Source organism: Pholcus phalangioides, unplaced genomic scaffold (genome assembly GCF_987345545.1).
Source record: "Pholcus phalangioides strain wild (caught in Gottingen) unplaced genomic scaffold, Ppha-v1.0 ptg000002l_1, whole genome shotgun sequence".
NCBI classification, from domain to species: Eukaryota; Metazoa; Arthropoda; class Arachnida; order Araneae; family Pholcidae; genus Pholcus; species Pholcus phalangioides.
Window position 1 is genome coordinate 15,713,090 of NW_028301595.1, and position 24,734 is coordinate 15,737,823.

Genomic DNA, 24,734 nt, shown 5'->3' on the forward strand with positions numbered 1-24,734 from the left:
GATTAAAGTTAAAGTTCTAATTTTATTCATTTTTTGACATTCATTTCAATTCTTAATAAAAATGTGACCATAGTGTTTCGAATAAAAGCGGGACAGACTTGACGTGAAAAAACAGAAAAGTGATAACTATGATTATTTTGAGTTCAGTGAATTCCACTCACAAAATATTTCCTCACTAAAATTGAAATCCTTTAATACATATGTACAAATTTTGACATTTTTATTTAAAATATGAAGAAAACAAATCGCTGGCAAGTATTATACAGGGTTTCATGCCACCCAATAGCCACCTCCTGTTTGATGCTAGCAGGAAATAAATAAACCGTGTTCAGTCCAACAACATTCAGTTAAGGCCGTCCTGACTCACTTTTTTGATCGCTTTGTTATGTTGTCAAAGATGTGATTGTTCGAGCAATTTATTACCATGCTGCTAGTACTGCGGTCACGTATTTTCTTCTTGACAGTTATATTATCAGTAACTGTTATTATTTCATATGTATGGTTGACTGGTATGGCTGGTGGGTTGAATTATTTTAAATATCATTTTTTTTAAAACGTGAGGTCAATGGAGAAGAAAAAATTAATTAGGTTCAAAGCAGGCTGCAGTTAAATAATCAAGGAATGACTGAAATGGGGGGGGGGGGCGGTAGTGTCCCAAGGGTCAAATACGTTAGTAAGTATGTGTTAGATTTAGGCACCCCTAAAATTATGGGACCTTGGACAAATGCCAGACCTTGCTCATCGGAACAAAATGAAAGCAAAATCGTATCGCACTTACGATACGGTAATTATTAGTTTTATAATTTCTCTCAAAAGCAAAGGCAAGCTGGTGACTTAATCAAATCTGCCATACAACAAATAAACACCCAGTGTCGCTAAAAGACCCAGTAAGGAGCATGACGTTACTTTTTTTCCGGCAAATATTCTTCCATACACAGAATAAACTCCCCACACTGTATATGCATACTCTGCCTTTTCAAAATTAGGGAAACCAGTAGTGCAGTAAATACACCTGAATGGCGTGAAGGTTGCTGTCAGGGCCAAGGTTCGAAATGTGGGTAGAATATAGATGACAAGATATTTTCCCCTAATGAGCTTGAGGCAACCACCAATGAATGACGCCTTCATTTCCAACGCAATTCATTTGTGGCGAAAATTTCCGTGTATTGATTTGGCCGGGAAATTTCCGTATATTGATATGGCCGGGAGTTGGTGTTCAGTGAAGCAATAGTAATGTAATAAGTGTATTTATAACAGGACTAAGTGGATTTGTACGACTCATCTGGGAAGCTCCTGTGAATCAAGTTTGGGTCATGACCCATAACTCAAGAATCTGCCACTGTGGTGGTCAAGTGATAATAGTGACGGACTCGAATCGTGAGGACCTGGGTTTGAACCCCAGCATCGCCATAGTCTGTTGAAGTTGGTTTTCTGTGGTTTGCAACTTCGAGGCGGGAATGCAAGCTGATCTTCCGTTTAAAAAGTCTCACCACATAGAGCAACAATGGTGCAAATATCACACTTCACTCAGAATTTGTAATACAGATGTCACCACTATAAATTCTTACTCAACAATATATACACACTCAGATACACATACCTTCACTTCCGGCAGAACTCAGTTGGTAGTAAATTACCCATGACAATTGACCCAAGTTGTGTTCTCGGTGTGAAAAGAAAAAAAAAGGCTCGAGAATCTCTGGTAAAAACTGTACCCTTAGTTACCCTTATTGTGTGCCAAGACCTCAGGTTGCAACCCTTGTGCAACCAGACACATAATATTATGAAATAGTTTTTTTTTACTGCTCATCATTTTTTCCCTTTTTTTCATGCTCCTTTCTGCACTGTACAGTATTAATCCAAGTAATATGCCAGAATAATCTAAAGGGCTTCCATGCACGTGTTATGTATTCACGGAATTGAACGGATGGTGCATTGGTACTACCCAATCAAAAAAAAGGCATGAAAATTAGAATTCACGGGCAAAATAAATTCCACAGGGTTTGAAGTCATTGCAAAGTCTGTGCCCAACAGAAGCAGTTTAACACCGTATAAATAATGGGCAAGGGGAATTGGTGCTGGAACTCAACTGTGAGCAGAATATGCAGCAGCAGCACTGCTCAATGAAAGAAAAATAACAAAGTTCAATAATACAACAGTGTAGAAAATGTTTTGTCCAATCACAAACATACCTGCATGCAAATATGCAAATGACATCTAAGAAGGAACAAGTGAAATTGCTATAACTATAACCATAGATGTGATTTTGCTTTTATTTTGTCATGGACCCTTCACCCTTGAATATAAATAATAAAAAATGTATAAGAAATGCAGGCACTTTCCACAATGCAAATACATTGGAATATTTGTGAATCAATAAATGATAGCCAGGACCAGCTTTGGTGGGCGCACGCTTCACTAGCCGTTATTATTGTCATCTTGATGTACTCAAACTTCATTAGGATTAAATCAAAGAAAAAAAGAGCACCGCCATTAATATTTCACTAAGCAGGTTTAAAACTCTGGTAGACAAACAAGACAGTAAAATCCAGATGAGCGCCGAGAAAATAAACGGCACCAAGGTGTCACATTTGGCAACTTTCTAAAGGATATCCAAAGTCCATCCACCCACAGATCTGTAAGTGGATTTGTACTACTCATTTAGGAAGCTTCTGCAAATAAAGTTTGGGTCGGGGCACATAGCTCAAGAATCCTTGGATTTATTGGATTTGAACAACCCGTCTCAGAAGCCCCTAGGACTGATGTTGTGACTCATAAGTTAAGAATTCCTTGATTAATCAATCATTTAGTAGTTTATATATCTCACTAATTTGAATCTTCTTTTTTTACTTACAGGTATTGGTGAAAATATGACGATTGCCAAACCATTGGTAAGGATTGGTCTTTCTTCAAGCATTCATTTTTTAATTTTATAGTTAAGAATGTGTGTCATTCTTGGTATAGAAAGGAAAAGACGTGTTTGCTTTGAAAAGTGAATTATTTTGATGTTAAATTGAATGCATCTTTCAAATCTGACAATGCAGGATTTAAAGATCCAAAGTTCTTTAAATGCTCATATCTCGAGAACTGGGCAAGGTAAATAGAAGTCAATTGTATCGTTTAATAGATATTGCTGAGACAAATCCAATGATACCCTACTGCTGGTATTAGTACTTCCTCCAGTGTAGGGGCCGAGTCCTATTCTTCCAATTCATGCAATTGTCTCTTGACAATATCTAAGTCAGACTCACATGGGTAAAGTCATGTGTGGTAATGATCAGGAATGAGAAGTCTGATAAGCTCACAAAGACAGCGACTGTCCTGACGGACCATGAAACTCTTTCACCCTACACACAAACATGGTAAACGCTTACTTACTGGGTGCTCGAATGATCTCACCATAGCAGGGACGATAGTCAACTAAACAATGCCTACAAACTACAGCATAAAGTAAGATGGCAAAAAGAGGTTTGGTCTAGAGAAAAGATTATCATAGTCACTGAGCATGATCCTTTTCCCAGCTATCTCTTCGGCTTCTGCAAGTCCAGCAGCAATAGATTCACATGCGACCAAGAGGGTTCTTCTCTGTTGCATTACCCACAGAATGCCCTTGAACGATGGAGTATCATTTCAGATGCATAGCATAACAAAATAAGAGCCATTGAAAAAAGCATGCAATAGATAGCCCACAAAATTGCAGGCAATTACTTCTCTTAGTGATATTCCTGGAAATGAACTTACATACATGAATTGTGTGAAACCTCTCCACATCTTGGATAGTTTTTTCCGATACTTAAGGATAGAATAGTTGAGCTGAGTGAATGGTTAATCTGTCACTTTATCAATAGCACTAATTATACAGATAAAACTATTATTGGCATAATTCTTAGTGGTACCGTCGAATCCCATTTTAGTGAACTCCAAGAGACCGGAGGAATCGATTCATTATAATGAAATTTTGTTATAAAGTAATTCCAGGTTTTAGCATTGTTTCTATGTAGACTTATTTGGGGGATTAGAAAGGTTTTGTGTTGAGTAGTTTTCTACTTCTTTCTCTATGTTACCACTACCACCAAAGTAGTCATTTGCTGGGCTTCATGATTTTGTAACAAATTATTGATTATAATGTAAAGATATCAGCTAATTAATGTATTTGCAATTCACAGGTAGCTGAGATTTCTCGCGCACAGCGTGAAATTCAAATGCACATCGCTAATGTTTGCCAAAGCCTTAATGTTACTGAACCACTCCCAAGGGAATTACTTGACCACATTATAGTTGATGATGTGCATAAACTGATGTACTGCGCTGTTCCAAAGGTAAGTCTGGCATTTGTTCTCAGCAAAAGATGTTTTTCTGATTCATAATTAACCATTTTAGAGTTTTCTTATATAGGACTTGGGCAATAGGTTTCATTTCATGTATCGTATGATTTGTTTGCACATTGCACAGGCATTGTAGTAGCACTCTTTGATGTAAACAAGACATAATGACTCTCGGCAGAATTTTTACAGCTCTCTAACCATTTTTTGGCATTAGGGGGGTTGTTGGGCTGAAGAGCTACTATACAACATGTACATGCGTCTCATAATCATTCCTCTGGGAAATTTCTGACAAATTGGTACATGCATTAATGTGTGTGTGTAAAAGTGTGAGCTAACGTATTTATGTTGTCAGTCATGCTTGTTCTGTGTTCTTGCTGGTGCTGCCACCTGTCTTCCATATTTTGAAGTGAAAATAGCTAATGCCTGAATTTTCATGTTGTGTAAATACCATATTGAAGGTCTACTTGATCTTTGCTGAGAGACTTTGCTCACATTTGTACCTTGAAGTTAAAACCACAGAAACAGACTCAACCAACCACCACTCTACTGCTAGTGGTGATCGACCTGACCGCCAATGGAGGGGGGCCTTGAACCTGGATCTTCACCTCCTGTCTTCAACAAGGATGCTGGCCACAGTCATGGATGAAGCATTTGGTTGTGCTGCACTTACACGACACCTCTTAAGCCCAAAATCATCTAATCTCAACATCCTACATTGGTAGTCTATGGTAGTCTACATTCTTCCAACAAACTAGTTGACTGGCTTCTTAGGCCTTTACTTATATGGCTTGATTGACAGTAGTGTGGCTCTCTCTCCCCATTGTACAGTAAAAGTTTGTTATATCAAGTACGGCTTATAACGAGAATCTTGCTATATAATGAGAAATTGTCAAATAGCTAATGTTAAAGATAGAAAAAACGTTCAATTATAGCAAATTGAAAATTTGGAAGCATTTGCTATAACGTCAAAAGAATTCTAAAAAATGCTAGTTTTTTCCTCTCTCTTCAAGGATTAAACACGATGGCTCTTATTGTGGCACATGCTCCTCGTAAAAATTATTCAGAGGTACTTCTAACAAAGAATGAACACAGAAAAGTCAAATTCATTTAAGTTCCTCTTCCTATTTTTGAGTTTGCCTACTATGCACATGGGATATGTGATGCTGATGATTTTTGTCATCTTTTGTGTTTTCCAGTGACTGAGATGCCATGCTACCAGAATTTGCTGTTTTAAATTATTTCCAAATGACTAAAAAAATCATGCTGAAAAAAACCCTTTCAGATTTATAAAATAAAAGCGATTATTATTATTATGAAAGTCGGAAAACATTGACGAGTCCATGCAGCCATAGAAATGAGCAGTGATATAATTATTGGGAAATTGTTCAGTTGATCAACTAAATCATTTTGATAATACAAAGTTCTATGCAAAACGTGTCTTAAAGAATCAACAGCTGTGAGACCAAAAATAAGTTTCATGGCTAGAGTACTGTTCATTAGTTAATATTAGAATGAGATGATCTAAAAGATGTTTTAATGCAGATAGTGGAAATTTAAATAAGTAAATAAGATAATAAGTAAGATAGTAAAAAATAAGTAGAAGTTTTTTATAATTTGACTGAGCAAAAAATTTAAATTAGCTTATAATGAGAAGGTCGTTAAAACAACAATTTTGCTCCCGATTATGATTATTGTTATTAGCATGTGAATCAACATTTTCTTCAGCCAAGGCTGAAAGAAAGCTAGGAAAAAATCTTCGTTTAGCCTAAACATCCCTAAGCTGAGGTATCACTGTACACTTCAATTGCATTTGAACCTTACATAGCCACTTTTCTCTGAACTATCAATGTCTAATGCTTGAACCAAATCTTGAGGTGGCTACTAGTGAACCAAGTCATACAGGGATTTCTTACCTAATTTGCTGTACCCGTAGCTTCTACCACCCCCCCCCGGAACATTCTATCTCCTCCGGGGGCATTAACGCCCACGTTGGGAATCACAGGTGTACACCATGAAGGGAGGATTTTTTTTATTGCATCCAAAATTTTTAATTAGTTGCACAAACAGAAATCCTTTCTTTTTGTGATCATTTTTCTAATTCCAAGATACTTCATGAAGCTATGGCATTCATGCAGATTCTTTGATAGTTTTACTTTTATTGAAAATGTTAGTTCCTGCCACATTGGCTCTACAGAGAACAAAAATAAAATAACGTAATTAAATGTACATACTGAAGACAGCTCAGACACTTTGAGCTCCCCTAAGTCTAGGTTTTTATTAGTCACAACTGGCAATTTTCAAATGTTTTATCTAATAAATATTTTATGTACATAGTGGCTAATATGCATTTACGGTTGTCACGTGAATCGTAATATTTGATTAAGCAGGGGAAAGCTGATGTTCTATCAAGCAGAAAACCTTAACATTGTCTCTGTGGGAACAATTTTGGTTCCAGAAGATTTTATCTGTTTGAGAGGGGTATCCATTCATCTGTTACTCAATTAAGCAGGGCAGACTGTATTTGAAAATGATTCTATCTCATTGCGCTATTCTATCTTTATTGCGCAAAGAAAAACCAGGACAAATAAGCATCTCAAAAGCCTTTTTCGGGGCAGTGAATTTAATAGCGAAAAACTATGTCACCTGGCCGCCCTATTAAGACCTTTTTTCTTTAGCAAAAATATTATGCTTGGCTTTTATGAAATCAGGCTAGCGCCTAAATATTTTTTTGATTTGTCAAGCCCTGGTGTACTCCATACTTTACTTTTTGGATTCTGGCACAAACTTTGGTCATATGACAGTGATATCCATTCTAAGCATGTAGGCATGGGCAACAGTTATGACCAACTTAAAAGATATGGTATGGTGTAAGCGCAGATAATTTTTTTTACTTCCCAATGCATGTACCATGTTTATTAATTCAATATTTATTTTTCAGATAGCCTGCACTAACTGGAAGAGAGTTCTTCTAGTCCTGAGAGGTGCCAAAGACAACCCCCTCTCGATTAGAGGGAACGAAACTCATTTGCCAAATTTATTCACAACATTGAACCAATATTCGGCCTCAGAAATTGAAGAAAAATTACAAAAGTATATGAAGTTTGTATTTGTGAGACATCCCTATGAGCGGATACTTTCTGCGTACAGAAATAAGTTTGAAAACAGTTACAGTAATTACTTCAGGATACGATTTGGAGTCGACATAATCAAGAAGTTTCGAACTAATCCTTCTCCCGATTCTTTGCTCAAAGGTGCTGATGTGAGTTTTGAAGAGTTTCTTCAATACATAGTGAATCTCAATGACAATAACAATAAGATCTTATTTAATGAACACTGGCGTCCGATATTTGACATGTGTTTTCCATGTCACATAAAATACGATGTCATAGGTAGGTATGAAAATTTGAATCGAGATGCCGAGTTCGTGTTGTGGAAAGCTGGCATGTCAGATGTTGTTAAGTTTCCAGTCAGGGAACAAACTTACAATACTCAACCAACTCAGAATGTCATGCACAAATACTATCAAAATGTTTCGAAGCCACTTTTGGCTGAATTATACAGGACTTACTTTGAAGATTTTGCTTTGTTCGGTTATGACTACCATGTCTAATCAATGGTTGTTTCCTACATCATATCATTTTTTATACTTTGATAATAAAACAAAAATGCTAAATTAATCATGCTGAAAGTCATTTCTCTTCCATGATTATCATAAAATGATCATTTTTAGAGAAATTTTGATTTCGCAAGTGCGGTTGAACCCGGATTCAATAAGTTGGGTCAGATATTTGAATTGACAAAAAATTAAAAATATATACGGTCAACACTTTATAACGCCCATTCCATTACAACAATCATTATGACAGATCTCGGATGTTTTTCTATTTCTGCCGCGTTTTTTTCATCCAATATAATGACCAGTAAATATTCAATCCAGTACAATGACTGAACTTTTTCAAACCTCCCCTCCCCCCATATTTTTTTTGTTGTTGAGTGTGTTTGACCTTGACTGAGACATGGAGAAGAAAAAGTTAAGCATTGCACTTCTATGGGAAAGGCTGTGGTAAAGTAGTGTGGCATCATTGGAAACCGGGCAAACCATAGCAAGGTGTACTGTGCTCACACAAGTCAACTACTTTACCACACACCAACTCCAGTCGTATATCGCCATATGGCAATTTCCAACTAGTGGAGTTAGGTGGGAAATGAAGGCGCAATCTATCGGTGGTTGTCCCAGGTTCGATAGGCAAATAACTTTTTCTGATGTTCTTTTTGGCTGGATTCGAACCCATGGACCTTGATCGCGAACTTCATAGTGGAAAACAAGCATCTTACCACTGTGTCACTCGGGCAGACATACGAGTCAACTGGATAATGCAAATGTTTCTTCTTTCTCCTCCCTCTGCTTACCATTGTGTTTTATTTTTTCATATAATGGCTCACTCCTACGTGATTGTTTTTTTTTTTTTTTTTTTGCAATTTTACTTAATTTTTCAATGGGTGAATATACCAGGCAAGTGAACTTATGAAAACATAAACTGGCTGCCTTAAATAAATGGAGTGCTATATCTTTTAGATCTCAAATCGAAAGTTTTGGCAAAAGTTGTCAAGAATGTTGAAAGCCAAAATAGCCGAATCATTGAATATTCCAAAGAGTACTCTGTTCACCTTAATTAAAAACTTTGATTCAATTATAAAAGCAGCAGAGTTTGATTTACATTCTTTACGTACTTGATCACGGAAAGGGAAGTTCCAACAGTTGGAAAAAGCAGAGAAGCTAAATTTTATGATTTTTTGAAAAGGCTTGATATTACGACTTCCCAATATAATGTTATGGCTGTCAAGTCTTTCTATCAAGACAGATTTCTATTCCGTCTCCTGAAAAATTCTTATATCTCCCAAATTTCAACTGTGACTGTAAAAAGACCCTATTTTGGGGGGGGGGGATATTCCTAAGGAATTTACCCAGAAAAAAGACTTGATTTTTTTTATGCCCTAAATTATATCACAAGCGTAATGTAAATTGTTGCCATTTTGTCAAATCATGAAAAAATATTATTTCATTTTCAGACAGGGTGAGAAGATGGACAAAATTCACCACACAGCCAGTGTTAATGCTGTCTTTCCACTTCCAAAATTAGCAAGATGATTTGTATTTGCTTGTCAGATACAGGACGTATAAAGACTCAATATACAATATTTCCCATTGAGTCTGTATAAGTCCCATTTAGGGCCAGATAGCGTGGTTTTTTTTTTGCATTTGCTTTGAGAGTTGTAATGACAGGTAATTTAACCTATTGGTTGGCCATGATTGACTAATTGGCACTACTCTGCAATGGTTTGCATGATGTCATGTTTCTGCGAAGAAAAAAATTCCCTACAATTTTACTTTTTTTAATGAAAAATCCCTTTATTTTTTTTAAAATGCCTTTTGTATGTACTTTTATGCAGAATTTAGAAAACCTCCAAAATTCTCATTCTCCAAAGTTGGCAGCTATGTAATGTCCATTTTCTGTGGAACACAGGCGATGATATGGTGGCTTCATTTCTCACCCAACTGAATTGGTTTGAAATTGCCATATGGTGATATGACTGGAGTTGGTGAGCGGCAAAGTAGAAGCAGGGCAGTCCAAAATTCCATAGCAGTGTGAGGCAATGGAGATCTCTTTCATAAAGAATGTTGCAAGGCACATATTATATGCTCAATAATGTTCATGTCCGAAGATTTAGGTGGCAGACGGAGGATGCTGAAGTCAGAAGTGTTCCTGGAACCACTCTGTTGCAACTCCAGACGTGTACGGTGTCCCATTGTTCTGTTGGCATTGTCCATGCCCTTTCAGTATGCACACAGGAAATAAATGTGATTGGAAAGGATGTTTACAAACCAGTCACCATTTACATCCATCTGCAGCCTTATCAGAGGTCTCGTATCATGTCAACTAAACACAGCTCATATACCATGACAGAGTTTCCACCAGTTTGAACAGTTCCCCATTCACATGCAGGGTTCAAGCCTTTGTGGGGTTTTCTCCATAACAGTACACGTCCATCAGCCCGATACAACTTTTTCTTTCAAACCTCCAGTTCTATCGCCATGGGCAATTTAATACCGAATGAGTTGTCTTGGAAGTGTGTGTACCTAACAGTCTGTGTGTATCCAGTGTTGTGTCTGATTTGTTTTTAGTGCTGCCACCTATATTTCAAATTGTGAGTGAACATTGTGCATGTCTGTCTTGTAAAAAGATTCTTCATGAGCACAAACTACTGAGCCACATTCAAAGCCACTTGAATTGTGATAACGATAACCTGCCACTGTAGCAGTAGAAACTGATCTAACCACTTCTCTAGTTACCCGCTGTCTTACCTATATATGACTGATATTACCTATATATCAGACCAGCTGACATCTGTCTGTAGAAACAGAGCAGTAATTAGGATTTTTAAGCGGGGAGGAGGAGGGGACAGGCAAACATGATTTTGTCTCCCCCCCCCCCCCCCCAGTAAAATTCAATGATTTTATAAGCATTTTTGTCCCCCACCTAAAATTTGCTTTTTCCTAAATTTTACTGCTGGGGAATTTCCCCTCCTTGCCTGCAGGGATTGAGCATGGGTCCTCGCAATGCAAGTCCATCACAATGTAACCAATTGGAAAGTTGATTGTATCTAGCATTGCTTTGAGGGAAAATGGTGAACGCATAAAGGATAACAGTGATGTAAAGACTTTTATGGAAATTTCAGGAACAGATTAGGGCCCAATTCCAAAGCACTCATTGTATTAACAAACACAATACATGCGAGACAATTTACATCACAACGTCAATTTTTAATTAAACTTCAATTGTACAGCAACATCACAACAAATTAATTAGCCTTATCACACAATGAAGCATTTTCCAGGTTTGTGCGCTTCACAATTCAATCAATTTTGGACTCACTAAAAACGAAAAAGTTTATCCAAAAATATTTCCCAGATCATCTATGAAACAGAAAAAAAACTGAAAAAATATGAATTACACAATTTTGTAACTACCCTGGTTAACCGGATTTTCATTCTCCGTAATAATCATCGTAATTATTTCCAAATTTAATAACAACCAGTGCAGAAAATTCTTTTTGTGCATTAACATTATATTCTTCCAAGTAACTTAAATTTATATACAGTACAGGTGTCCCTCGCTTTACATGATTGATTAGTGCTGCAAAATGATCATGTAAGACAAAATCATGTAAAAAATCATTCAATTTTACATGGATAAGATGGAGAGAGTTTCTTCAGAACACACAGAAAAAAATAAACTTAACTCCCAGAAGCAAAATAAGTTTTTTGTGGATAAATTAATTACAATTTCATTATTCAAACTTGTATAAATTACTGCTAATTTTTCCTTTAACAAATGAATTTAATTTTAAAAAATTTACTTCCGATTGCCTTTATCAGATGAATGGATTGGTTCTGTTGAGTGGATCTTTGCTCCTCTGAAGAGCCTAGTATGATGGTAACTTTTGAAGCGAAAGTATATATTCAACTGGCAGTCAGCATTCTTCATTTTCTCTTCATGAAAATTATTGTAGTGAGCCAGAAAATTCTGTATGAATATATCTGGCAAATGTAACTGCTCTCATCAAGACCATTTTCACAATTTTCATGGCATTGTCGCTTTTGTTATCAAAAGATGTTAATTAGTGACCTCTGGCAAGTTGGACTGATGAAATCATCCATATTTGTCTCGTCTATGTCATGCCTTTAATTTGCAAGCTCATTTTCAGATTTAAAATCATTAGAATCAGATAAATTTTACAGCTTTCCATTCTTAAAACCAACTTTTGAAAATTGAGTTTTAGCAAAATCTCATAAAACGAGGGATATCTGTACATAACTATTTTTTTATGACTTGAAAAGGGTAAGGAAAAAGAAATGGAGTACTAAAACCCTTTGTTGTTACACACTTTCAGGTTTTTATTAGAACCGCTGTTTAAAATTAGAATCTAGGATGAAGTCGTTGGTCACATTGAGCTTTTTCTTTGTCACAGTGTGCAATACAATAAGTTACAGTATTTTAATTATGTTTCACTCATAATAATGGCACAGTAATACAAAAATCAATTAATCTACTGCTGTGTATTAATTCATGCCTGCAAATGCAGATATGATAATAATCAAACAAATATTCTAAGGCAAAATAAAAGTTTTTTCATAAAATATTTCTTTAGATGAAATTAGAATCGTCAGAATTTTTTTTTTTCCCACTCAATATCTCTTTCCGTAATCTCAAGAATAAATTCATAATATTCTGATTACAATTATAATCCCTTGTATAAATAATATAGGTACAAAAGGAGTGTATACTCGATATATTGTTTCAAAAATGCTATTTCAGAGGCTTAACGGAGCCTATGTTAATTTTTATCGTTCAAAAACCCCCATCTTCACAAAATTGACTATGAGAATTACAGAATAACAAAAATGTCATCTAATTAACCAGAATTCCAAGTGTGCAGAATCAGTTCTATATCACCAAGTGTTTTCTAAAAATTATTTGTTTATAGAATACAAAAAACTGATCACATGAAAAATTAATTTCAACCTAGAAAGTGTGTAACAGATACACCAATGCAACACATTTTTTTCTGCATAAGTTTTTTTTTCAATTGTATAGCGCTTAAACCCATGTGACAGATATGTTAAAAAAATGCAGTACACTGTTTTAACTGAAGTTTTTTTTTAATAATTATTAAATTGTGTAACATATATTCCAATGTTAATAAATTTTTTTAATTGTTTTGCGAGCAGAATCAAACTCACACAGAGGGCCCCTCATACTACAAAACAGGACAGATATGTACTCGTATTCACATTTCATCAATAGCTCGGAGTGTGGATCTAAAATAAACATAAACTAATATCATCATATAAATATTTATATGCTACATATTTTCTCCCTCTAACGCAGATAATTTTGCCTTTTCTTCTTCCAAATTGTCCACATCATAAACGTCTTTTGCAAAAAATCTTTTGAAATATATAAAAAAATATTAAATTCTGGTGCTTTTTAAACTTATTGTAATGAAAGGGGACTTCCATGTCTTTTCAAAGATCAAGAGTAGAATTTTTTATACGTATATATTGTGTATCAAATCATTTTTTTGTACAAAGAAATTTTTCTTCAGCATAATATGTGTCATTTGTTCTAATGTAAATACAAATCAGTAACAAAGTTTCATATGAACAGTCTCATAAATGGTGTTACATAGACAATTTTTGAGCATCAATCACACATTTTTTTTACATATTTTGAAACAAACATCAATATGATATACATATACAGCAGAACCTCAATTATCCAGTGCTCTCTTAACTGATGAAATTTTCTTGTCTTACTGTGTACAATATTTTTTTCCTTTTTAGTGACAAATAATTTACCGCTGAAATCCAAAACTTTCCCATCAATGAAGGTGACAACAAATAATCGACAATGACGATTTTGTGTGATGTTTTTAGAGAAATTGATTGGTTGGAACAGCAAGAGCATTAAACACTTAAGCCTCAAAAACAAATGATCACAACCCATATTGCTAAAAAACTTCATGATGAAGAAGTGAAGCAGAGAATAAACAAATCATGTGTGTGTATGTATGTTGAGCATTTATATTATGGTTAAATGTGGTAAATCTGTGACTATTCATACTTGCCAGTTATTATGCATAATCGCCAATCATCTCGATAAGTCAATCATGTATTACTTTCCCGCCCTAGAGGCATACAACAGTACCTTGGTAAGTTTGATAAATTTTCCTACATTTATCACTGTTACTGGTGATTATGTATAATTCCTGAATTAAGTTGGTAAGTATGATAAATATGGGAAAAATCATGTGGAAATATCATTTCAATTCAACCACTTATTAGTTTCCTCTTGTATCATGATGGGTGCACTACACATATTGTGCCATGGAAATTAAGTGTTATAAAGATAAAAATGAATAAAAATTGTTTCTTCAAATTGATCAACATTTTTAAACATAATCAGCATCACCGATCGAATCCATCATCCTGGACTGAAGTTTGAGCAAAATGTCCAGTAAATATAAGTAGTTCATTGATGATTTATCATATTTACCAATAAGAGCTGGGGATCATTCAACATAATAAATGTGATAAATTCGTGAAATTTATTAAACTTACCAAAATGGATGGTGATTGTCAATAATAACTAGTGATTATACATAATCACCAAAAATTTATCATATTTACCAAAACATATATATATTCATTTCTGATCACACATGATACTGAACCTTCTTATTTTTTGCACATTCGATTGCCTGGAAAGTTGGGTTTTCTGAAATACACTAGATGATCCAGGTTCTACTGTGTAACATTAGACTCAATTTTTTTCTTCACATAAGCAGAAAATTTTGATTTACCCCGATTGCAAGAACTACTAAACTACAGACTCTTACTTCAATATACGTGTATATGTTTTAAATCTAAATCCAATTACTACAAAATACACATTCTCATTGGTAACACATTAGTGTACCCTTAGTTTTTTTTTTGCTAAGAACATGCATTAAAGACCACGATATATGCTCTCTTTATAATAATCAAATACTCTCTAATACAGTGCTATTAGGCTTCGAAATTTACAAGCCTCTTAAAACTAACCATAGAGATGCCTTACAAATCAAAAATAGAATTATCAGGGACTGCATAGAATTGTCGGATGAATGCACAGAAAACATTTACTGCATTTCAAAGTTATAATTCAGTGACGGATTTGAGGAGAATTGCAAGGCACCAATCTATTATATATCATTCAGGTCCTTAAGAACATATAAGATGCACATAGATAAAATAATTGTATGTAAATGGCCCATAATTATCTTCTATATCAGTTTCAGAAAGAGGACAATATCCCAGAGGCGGGGTTTAGTATAGGATCCTATGGGCTAACAAGCTGAGGGGGGCAATGAGAAGAAAAAATTTTTGAAGAAAGGAGGGCGATAGAACGAAAGTTTATAGGAAACTATGTTCTCTATGTTTATCAATGAACATTAATGCAAGCTGAAGCATAAGAAAATTCAGAGCATTACGATTCTGAGTTTTTTTCGCATAAACTGGCATAATTCTGCTATGCCAAGAATTGCTACTTAATGGTACATAATACGCTGTAGAGCTCTTTAACCCATTAATGCCGGTTGGTAAGAAAATTTGCTATTCTAAATTTTAAGTTTTTTCTCTTTGCCAATAAATGGTGGAAGTAGTTCCACTAATTTTTTGTTTAAAAAGATCAAAATCGTCGTTAATGGGTTAAGTTGCAAAGAGCAGGGGTTCCTGATTATATTACATTTGCCCATAGACTTCAAAAGTCAATTAAATAAAGAAATAAATTTTAAGCCTAAGCTATATTATAATATTTAGATTGAAGATAGTTCCCGGATGAACAAATAATGTCACGCATGTGATACGTTGCGTAAAAAATTTGGATACCATCTTACTGCTCTAAATATTTCAATAGGAGTTGATGGCTGATAGGTTCATTGACATTTTTTTATGTGACCTAAATATCTGAAAGGTTGAAGACCCCCCACTGTTGCAGAAGAAATGCATCAAGAAAAATTCATTCAACTAATGTCAGTTGCAACCGAAACTCCTTACAGCAGAGTCTAGATAATTTTAAATAAATATAATTGAGGCAAACCTTGATAACTAAATACTCAGATTATATTTAAAAACTTAATAGAAAAAAGGATATTGGTTTTACTTAATAAAATAAGACCATACACTGCAAAACACACACACAAGTACATACACGGTAACTGTGTAGCCAAGATGATAAGAAATCAAGGATTTTTTAAAATATGAAAAGAAAATACTTTTAAATCAAGGCTAATCTCCAAAAATTTACATAGACGTAAAAAATTATTGGAGCCTTAAATCCAATATTTCTATGGGTGTTATGGAGATTGTGTAGCAAATATTGGGGGGGGGGGAAGGGTAACCTCAAGCCAATTGGCCTGATATAAGTTTACACCTATGGTGAAATCAATATTTTATATAGCCTACTAGTATCAATCAGGCATATGGTAAAAAATACATACATTCCCATGTCATGTTCAACAATAAATTTGTCCATTTCTGCAAACTCACTATCATTCTAGAAGAACAGTTAAATACATGTTCATGAGAACAAAAAATAGAGGGTTGTGAAGATTAATAGAGGTATTTGGGGGGAAAAACTTTCAGCCCCTCAGATTATCAGGAACCTCTGTTTTTTGAGAGACTACTGTATATAATCTAAATGCTATACTTATCCATAAGTTTGTAATCACACTTAGAAAAGCACACAAACATATCTTTAGCTACAGCACTACATTTTAACACCTTTTTCTACAAACCACTAAACAAGAAAAGCCAGATATCACACAGAATAGCACGTTTTAAAACAACTTGCAAAAAAACACATTTCCTCGAGTTTTACTATATCTGCTAATAATATAGGTGTACCGTCACTAGAACGATTACAGAGTAATCTACTTCACAATAAACTATGTTTTATTTTCGCTCTTCATTTTTCTACTGAAATAAAAAAAAATTACATGTAAGCTCTATAACTTTCTAAAGTTATATACTTTCACTTAATAATTACCAAAGAAATAAAAGTTATTACTGCTATAACACATTGACCACGAGCATAGGATGCATACAAGACGAGAAAAATACTATATCGAACATGAAATCCCTAAAGCAGAATATACCAAAAATTATGACATACATGGCAGAACAATCAATACTGCTGTAGAACAATTTCAGGAAGAATGTAGAAAACACTATTATGTGGGAATTTTTATCGCAGAACATTTCCAGTCAGCTGATGGCTTGTAAAACATTCTGCTTTAGGGCATGAAATAATAACTTTTTTTTATCAAAATGTTTCACTTAAAAGTGGATGGAAAAATTTCGATGACATTTTTCAAAGCTCAGTATCAAATTCAATATTTTGGTTAAATCAGTCATCGTTTACTTTCTTTGTTTGGTCAGGATTTCTTGATCAATTTTTTTTCCTTGATACCTTCAGAAATTTCCAGTGAACAAATGGTTCAAATTCATGGTTGAATTTATGAGTTTGTTATAGTATCATTAAATCAGAGTGACTGTACAGTATCATGCGATCACCAACTCAACCTACTTTTGTAACATAAATCAAATTTGACTAACTTTAGTATTTTGAAGTAGTGTATAAGAGAAGACTACTACTTAACTGTACAAATATATATAAGGGAAGACAAACTTTAACACACACACCACCCCTCCCCCCCAATGTTTTCTTCATGTCAATACCTCTCATCATTTGCATGTCTTATTTTTTATTCAAAGGTTTACATCTGAGAAATCTTGAGTCAACTAGAAACTTGATATATTGGTGCCTATACAGGGTGTCCCGTAAGTCCTAATGTGACCTTTATCTCATCAACTGTTCGTCATAGAGGTATAGTTCCAATTTAAAAAATGCTCAAAATGTGTTCAGAAATCAAGCTGTATCGGTTTTGTGAGCGAAAATACAGCATCATAAAATGAAAAATCTAAATTTTAAATGGTCCTTATGTCTTCTAACTTCCAATTAGAAAGTTGTTGCCCCATCTCTGTGTGAAGCAAACTAACAAAAAATACATTTCTAAGTGCAATATTCGCTGAGGTATTTGAATTTGAAAATCAGAGAAAAGTTGGGAAGGAAGTATTAATTTGTTTATGTAGTTCTTTGCCATTTTTTCTAAGGTTTTCGAATTCAATCTCAGCGAATATTACACTACGAAACATGGGATTTTTTTTTTTTTGGCCTTAGATATGGCTAGCTCAATTCAAGGCAAACAAAAGCTCGTGATCACATGACTATCCATCCGAACCTCAGACATAGCTGTCTCAGTATGTTTGGTCATGTGGTACATACTACCTTCTGACGCACTGGGGATGAACATAGAGAATATATTCCCACAGATCGGATGGATAGAGTCACATGATCTCTAGCTTCGTTGGCCTTGTGTCGAGTCTGCCATGCTTCAGGAGAGAGAGGGGGCAACTTTCCAATCAGAAGTTAGAAGATGGGGACTATAAAAATTAAGATTTTTCATTTTATGACGTGTATTTTTACTCTCAAAACTGATACAGAAGGATTTCTGAATAGATTTTTTTCAATTAGAGCCATTCTTCTACAAAGAATGGTTGATGCGATAAAGGCTAAATTAGGACTTACAAGACACCCTGTATATTTCGTAATTTGTTTTTGCATTAAAATAGTTTTTAAATTTGCTGTTTTATCTAACAGAAGCTTAGTCCAGACAGAAGAATAACTTTCTAATAGTAAGTTCAGAGACTGTATAAACATTTTTTTATGACAATATATTTTCATTCTCAAAACTGGTACAGAGTTATTTCTGAAAGCATTTTTTTAATTGAAACCATCCTCTAATCACCTTGCGAAAAATTCAACCTGCAACACTCATGTGTTATGTGTGAGAGTGTGTATCCACATCAACTAAAATGTTCATTATCTGAGGTAGAAATACGGCAAAAGAAATCGTCAGCCAAAAAATTTGTAAGCTGAGATGTTCATTAGCTGAGGTATCATACTGTAGCCAGGGCCCACTTAGAAGGGGGGGGGGGGCATTTCTGTGCTTGAATTGCACAGAAATGCCTAGCTATGGAATTGACTAGCTATATTTTTCACGTTTTTTTAACTTTGAAAATGAATTATCTATAAACTTGTTTTCAGCACGTGACTGAGAAAAGACTAATTAGATACTTATTACTGATACAGATAAGATTTATACATTATATGCAAGCCAAATCTCTCTTCTTTGCCATCAGGATGGGTGGGAAAAAATGTCGGTTAAGGAGTTTTATAGAATTATAAAAGGTAGGTCTTGTGCTGCACATGCTAAATGTTGTCCTTGAGTGATTTTCTGAGTTGTGTGTATGATATGGACGGGATGACATGGTTTACAAGATAAGTGAGGATTCATTCTGCATCACAATTCTTAAATTTTGTGTGGCAGAAGCATGTAACAATGTGGTTGCAATTAATTTGGGTGAAAAAACCAGGAATATATTTAAATTATTCCCAGAAGAACCCGAACATGGTGGAACCCCTATGGTGTGGACTCACCTTTTGAGTTTGAAAAAACCTATTTCTACATATGACAAATACAAATCCAAGCTATGAGGTTAACCAAATTGCTGTGTGGTCCTGAACACTTTCTAAGCAAGACATTCAGCTGAAAATATATCGTATATAGGGGCTTGACAAGTTAAAAAAAATTAGGCACCAGCCAAATTGGAACCACACAAGTATGGTTTTTCCCATGAAAAACAATGTCTTAAACTGCAGATGCTCAACCCATTACCCACGTGCCAAATATTTGCCTCGGAGTCATCTGATGTAGCCTGCACTTCAAATCTAATTTTGTAAAAATGAACTAAGCGGCACATTTTTAGAGAGATCACTTAAGGAAGCTGTGGCATATTTACAGATCATTGAGTGACCCATAATGAATTTACCAGCATAAACATAAATGACCCATAGCTTTTTTGGGATCACTTGAGTGGCATGTGACACAGTTCTTCATCACTGAAGTTATCCTAATCGAGGTCCCAGACCACTTAAGTGACCCACGGCATAGTTCCAGAGCACTTGAACGACCCGTGAAACATTTTCAGATCACTTGAGTGCATAACTAACCTTCAAAAAAAATTAACAGAAATTGCTTAACATGATAAGGATATTTTCTTTCAAATTTCAATTTTTTTGGTCAGCTTGATGGAAGGGAGCATAGGTCCCTAGAGCAACCCCAGCGTACGCCTCTGCTTAAGTGGCCCGCGCAACACGTTTTAAAACCAAGAACTGGCCTGCACTCGCCTAAGGGTTGAGCACTCTTGTCTTATGTTTTTTTCATATTTTTTGGGACTTCTTCCGATGTTGGAAGAGGCATCCCTAGACTCCAATTTAGCAAGCACATTACAGAAAATTCTAGAGGGCAACCAGGTTTTCTCAACCCTCGTCACAAATCATTAGCAAACAACACCAATAGAATACAAAATTAACTCAAAAGGTTAATTACAAATATGTGGTATACCATTTGGCGACTAATTTTTTTATCGCTAGATCTGATTTGGAGCTTTTTACATGTTACAGGCAGGATGATAGGAATACCCAAACAATTAATATTTTAGTCCCCAGGGAGGATGATGTTGCCGACATATTGCTGTTTTGCTGGAATCAAAAGCAAAAAAATGTATACCGTATATTGGGAATTAATTGTTCTGAGAAATGGTAACGACACTAAACAAGACTAGAGAAACAATATGCAAATGCCACAGACAATGACATTAAAGTTATTTGAAAAACTGCATTTTATAATCATTTCAAACATATATTGCTGAATCACGTAATGAATAAAATCTCAACAAAATCATAAATCAAACTTTTTACAATCATGGTATGCACATGCTTGTTAACCTGTACAAAATTTTTCTAAAGAATATTCAACTTCCTAATCAATTTCTTTATAATAAAAAAAACATAATTCATGTAACAAAAAATATACACGCACACACATAACAGAAAATGCCAAATGAATTCAAAATCAGTCATTCATTGAAGAAAAAATGACGATGGTTGTGAAACCACAGAAGGTGGATATCTCGGGATTTGCGATGCAGCTGGCTGAACATTCGTGGGATAAGGAGAAATTCCACTTCTAGCTGTTGGTGGTGGACTTGCAAATTGAGCTGGTGCAGGAAACATGGAAACAGATGCAGAGAAATCATTTGGTCTGGATACAGATGCAGCAGGGAATGGCATATAAAATGAAGGCTGTAAAGCGGGACTGTGATTGGCCATGGGGTATCTATTGAACATTGTAGCATGCCCATAGGTATCCGATGATGCCAAAGAAAACGTGTGTGAAGAGTTTGTTGTTGAGATTTGATTCATCGTCTGTGGTGTAGCAGACATTTGCTGCCGCATAAAATTAACTTGAGGCTTGGAAATAGCAGACTTCTCTATATCGGGAACTGGCGGAGGTGGAGGCGGCAAGCAAAAAAGATTGAAAACGGGTGGGGCGGCAAAAACTGGTCTTCTACCAGGAATTATATTTCCGACCCCTGGTAGGCTTTGTGCATATGACTGCTGTCTGGGGCTTGTCGCATGCTGAACCATCGGAGAGTTACAAAAGACTTGACTGAAAGCTCCACTGTTGAATGACGGCTGAATATTAGCACACTGTTGATTCGCAGTGTAATTATGACTTCCGACACTGTTAGAAAAAAGAGTCGATACATTATGAGGAGGCTGAGAAGTGACACTGGTAAACAGTGGAGGTGGAGGTCTTGCAACATTAACCATGCACAGAGAAGCAACTTGATTTGAAGCAAAATTAGGTGAAGTATTATGCATCATAGGTGGAGGCATTGGCGTTAAATTCACCTGTGGTCTAATTGCATTACGATAAGGTTGAGCCAATTGAGAATTCGGTACAGGATTATGCATTGCAGGTCTAGCAATGCTCGATACACAGGAGGACACCCTATTTTGCCCGAACCAACTTGGAGACGGTCCAGTAAAATTCTGCTCTTTCGTCATCGCTGGTCTATACCTCGAAGCATCCAGATTCATCACGGACGTAACACTCGGAGGCGCTGGAGCACTACTACCGTTCACAACATTGTTTATGATCGTTCTTTTGCCTTTCTTCTTTTGACGGGCACTTATTTCAGCTTCGTCATCTGAAAAATCAAGACATTCAACAGGTGGCTCATTGTTATTCTTCCACGAAGCGTCGGATCCTTTCTCTCGCTTGATTTCCTGATACAAGACATAATTCGTGACCTCTTCATCAGCTGGAGCAAAGAAAACGTCGACTCCTACTTTGATACCTTTCTGTTTGATTTCGTCCCCTGAATTGAATCTTACACAGTAATAGGGACACGACACGGGACCAAAGGTGTCAAAAACTTGACCCAGGGGTTTGTCAAATTTAAGAAATAGAACCGAGTCCATGTCCAGGGCTGGAAGACCCTTTTCGGACTGCACAACAACCAATCTGTCAACAATCGCACTGATTTTTCCGATGAATTTCAGATCATCCTCCAACACATTCAAGTGCAAATCTTCTATCCGTGGTAAGTCGTCCAAGCTCATTTCTCCTTTGGTCTTGGTCTCTCTCCAAGACTCTTTCTTCTTGTTGTCATTTTGCTTCTTCGTTTGCTGGGACACTGGCTCGAGCGAGGATGACGACGAGACCGAGGATGAGCTCGAGATGGATGATGATGACGGAGAGAAGTCATCCGAAGAGGATTCGTAAGTCTCATCATCATCCCTCACTCGGTAGTCAACAATCGCAATATTATTAGCCGGAGTCTTCCTCTTCAGCTCGACCGAGGATTCCGAATCAGAGTCTTTATTCGCATTGAGTTCTTGCTTCTCGCTCGCCATCGTTTAGCACGTAAACTAAAGACGGCGCCTTTTTGTAAAATAACTTTGATGGAGGTCTACCCACAACAAAACGGCTTTAACCGACACGTGCTGGTAAAAACAGTCCCGGCCGGACGGGTCAATACTTTCATTAGGCAAAAAACATTTACAATACAAAATAATTAATTGTAATGTATGAAACAATTATGCTTTAAAATTGATAATTTATTTATATTTTTACTGTTTTGGGATGCATTTAGCAAAAAATTATCAGGAATGAAAACTGTTGCTAGCGTCTCCCGACAGTAAATCACTTTCAAGAATGCGCATGCGCGTATGTATCAGAAAAGGTTGCTATTTCTGATTGGCGTTATTTCCTTGGCATCGTTTCTTGCGGCGATTAATGGATGTGTAAAAATTTATTCAACAGCCACCGCGCCAATGAGAATCATTTGCCCCACATCTTGGAGCTGGGACTTTTGACGGGGCCCCTCTATAGTTAATTTTATAGTTTGGGGAAACAAAAATAAGTCACGGGCACCCTCAGCCCTGCCGGTGTGGGGAGGGGGGAACAATATAAGAACCAACCGTTTGTGAGAATGAAGATGGATGGACCAAACTTCTTTTAAGCGATGGCTATATATCAGGGGTGTAGCCAGAAATTTCGTTCGGAGGGAGGGGGACCAAAGTGACAGAACAATGGATTTGGCCATCTTTTCCCCTTTTTTTCGGTCATTTTCTCACATTTCGGGGGGGGGGCAGACCCCCCCAAGTCCCCCCCCCCCCGCTACGCCCTTGCTATAAACACACTGTATATAATTTTTTCCCCTCCATCTTCATCTTTGATTTCGGATAATCATTCTATATATTTACGTCATGCCATCGACCATTTTCGAATTGGCGTAGATCTCGCCAAACTTGTGGAAATGCGGATTTTGAAAGAAAGCTGGTGCTACACCACTCTTTATTAATGCTGGCATATGGTAGCTAATTTTCAATTCACTTTGTACTCAAAGAGTACGCATTCACTCGTAGACAATTGATTGTTGTACACCCAGCCGCTGCAACGATCTTTAAAACGAAGCGTTGCTATAGTCCGTTTCAGGTTAACTTTGCAGTGAAGGGGAAGCTACGAGGGAACCGCATCACTCGTTGCTATGGGAACGAAAGCCTCTTAACCAATGTATCGATGCGCGGCCTCTGTAAGGTATGGCCGATTCTCGCCAATCTCACTGAGAAAAATATTTTTTACGTGTAACGTAATTGCACAGTTAAATTAGTAATAATTATAGAATTAAAAGAAAACCATTGACGATACTTGCAGAAATTAAAGTGAGGTTTTTGAAATAATTTGTTTTGTTTTTTGATTAGAAAGTGTTTTAAAATTTAGAAAAAATAATTATCTTCTATCAGCGTGTCACTTACTCTTCATTGATGTGCCGTAAGTAACACTAAAAATTTCAAAAAAGTCATATATTTTTCTGCAATATTTCCCTTCCCTCAGCTGAAATTTATTTACAAAAAAAAATCCAAACAATATTATGAAAGCAACATGTAATTTTAAAATACTGTATATTAACCATGGCTCTCAAAAACTTGGGGATTTTTAATTTTTTCTTCAATTTATATGGAAAAAATTAATGTTAAATAAAATTTTTGACGCCAATCAAAAAAAATTAAGAAGAAGCAGATTAACTCTGTTTTCACGTGTAAATGCAGGAATAGCACCAAATAATAATAATGATACGGAAAAGTTTAGAATTTTTCTACTCACTTTTCTTGCCGAAATTTCCGTCGCTCGACCTCCCCCCTTCCCCGAACGGTATACGTCGATGCCACTTGTTTTCACGGCAGCTTTAGTCTTTTGTTACGGTTGATGTGGTGCGTGGCTATCTCTGGTGAAAATAAAGACACAACTGTCACATAAAAGATGAAAACC

At 35.9% G+C, this 24,734-nt stretch overlaps 2 protein-coding genes across 2 annotated transcripts; one reads left to right on the forward strand and one right to left on the reverse strand.

Moving 5' to 3' along the window:
* Positions 1 to 352: 352 nt before the first annotated feature.
* On the forward strand, positions 353 to 8,002 carry LOC149089467 (carbohydrate sulfotransferase 11-like). Its single transcript, XM_089238789.1, has 4 exons — positions 353 to 518; positions 2,857 to 2,891; positions 4,167 to 4,319; positions 7,264 to 8,002. Exons 1-4 carry the CDS (start codon positions 425 to 427, stop codon positions 7,933 to 7,935), a joined length of 954 nt encoding a protein of 317 aa, XP_089094915.1. The 5' UTR covers positions 353 to 424; the 3' UTR covers positions 7,936 to 8,002.
* A 3,125-nt stretch (positions 8,003 to 11,127) lies between these two features.
* On the reverse strand, positions 11,128 to 22,891 carry LOC149089468 (uncharacterized). The gene has a single exon (XM_089238794.1). The coding sequence runs from the start codon at positions 22,814 to 22,816 to the stop codon at positions 20,975 to 20,977; it is 1,842 nt and encodes a 613-aa protein (XP_089094920.1). The 5' UTR covers positions 22,817 to 22,891; the 3' UTR covers positions 11,128 to 20,974.
* Between the last annotated feature and the right edge of the window lie 1,843 nt (positions 22,892 to 24,734).

Coding starts and splice junctions, on each gene's coding strand:
- LOC149089467 (XM_089238789.1), top strand. CDS start 425: ATGCTGCTAGTACTGCGGTCACGTATTTTCTTCTTGACAGTTATATTA. Junction 2,892..4,166: donor TGACGATTGCCAAACCATTG/GTAAGGATTGGT, acceptor TGCAATTCACAG/GTAGCTGAGATTTCTCGCGC. Junction 4,320..7,263: donor TGTACTGCGCTGTTCCAAAG/GTAAGTCTGGCA, acceptor TTTATTTTTCAG/ATAGCCTGCACTAACTGGAA.
- LOC149089468 (XM_089238794.1), bottom strand. CDS start 22,816: ATGGCGAGCGAGAAGCAAGAACTCAATGCGAATAAAGACTCTGATTCG.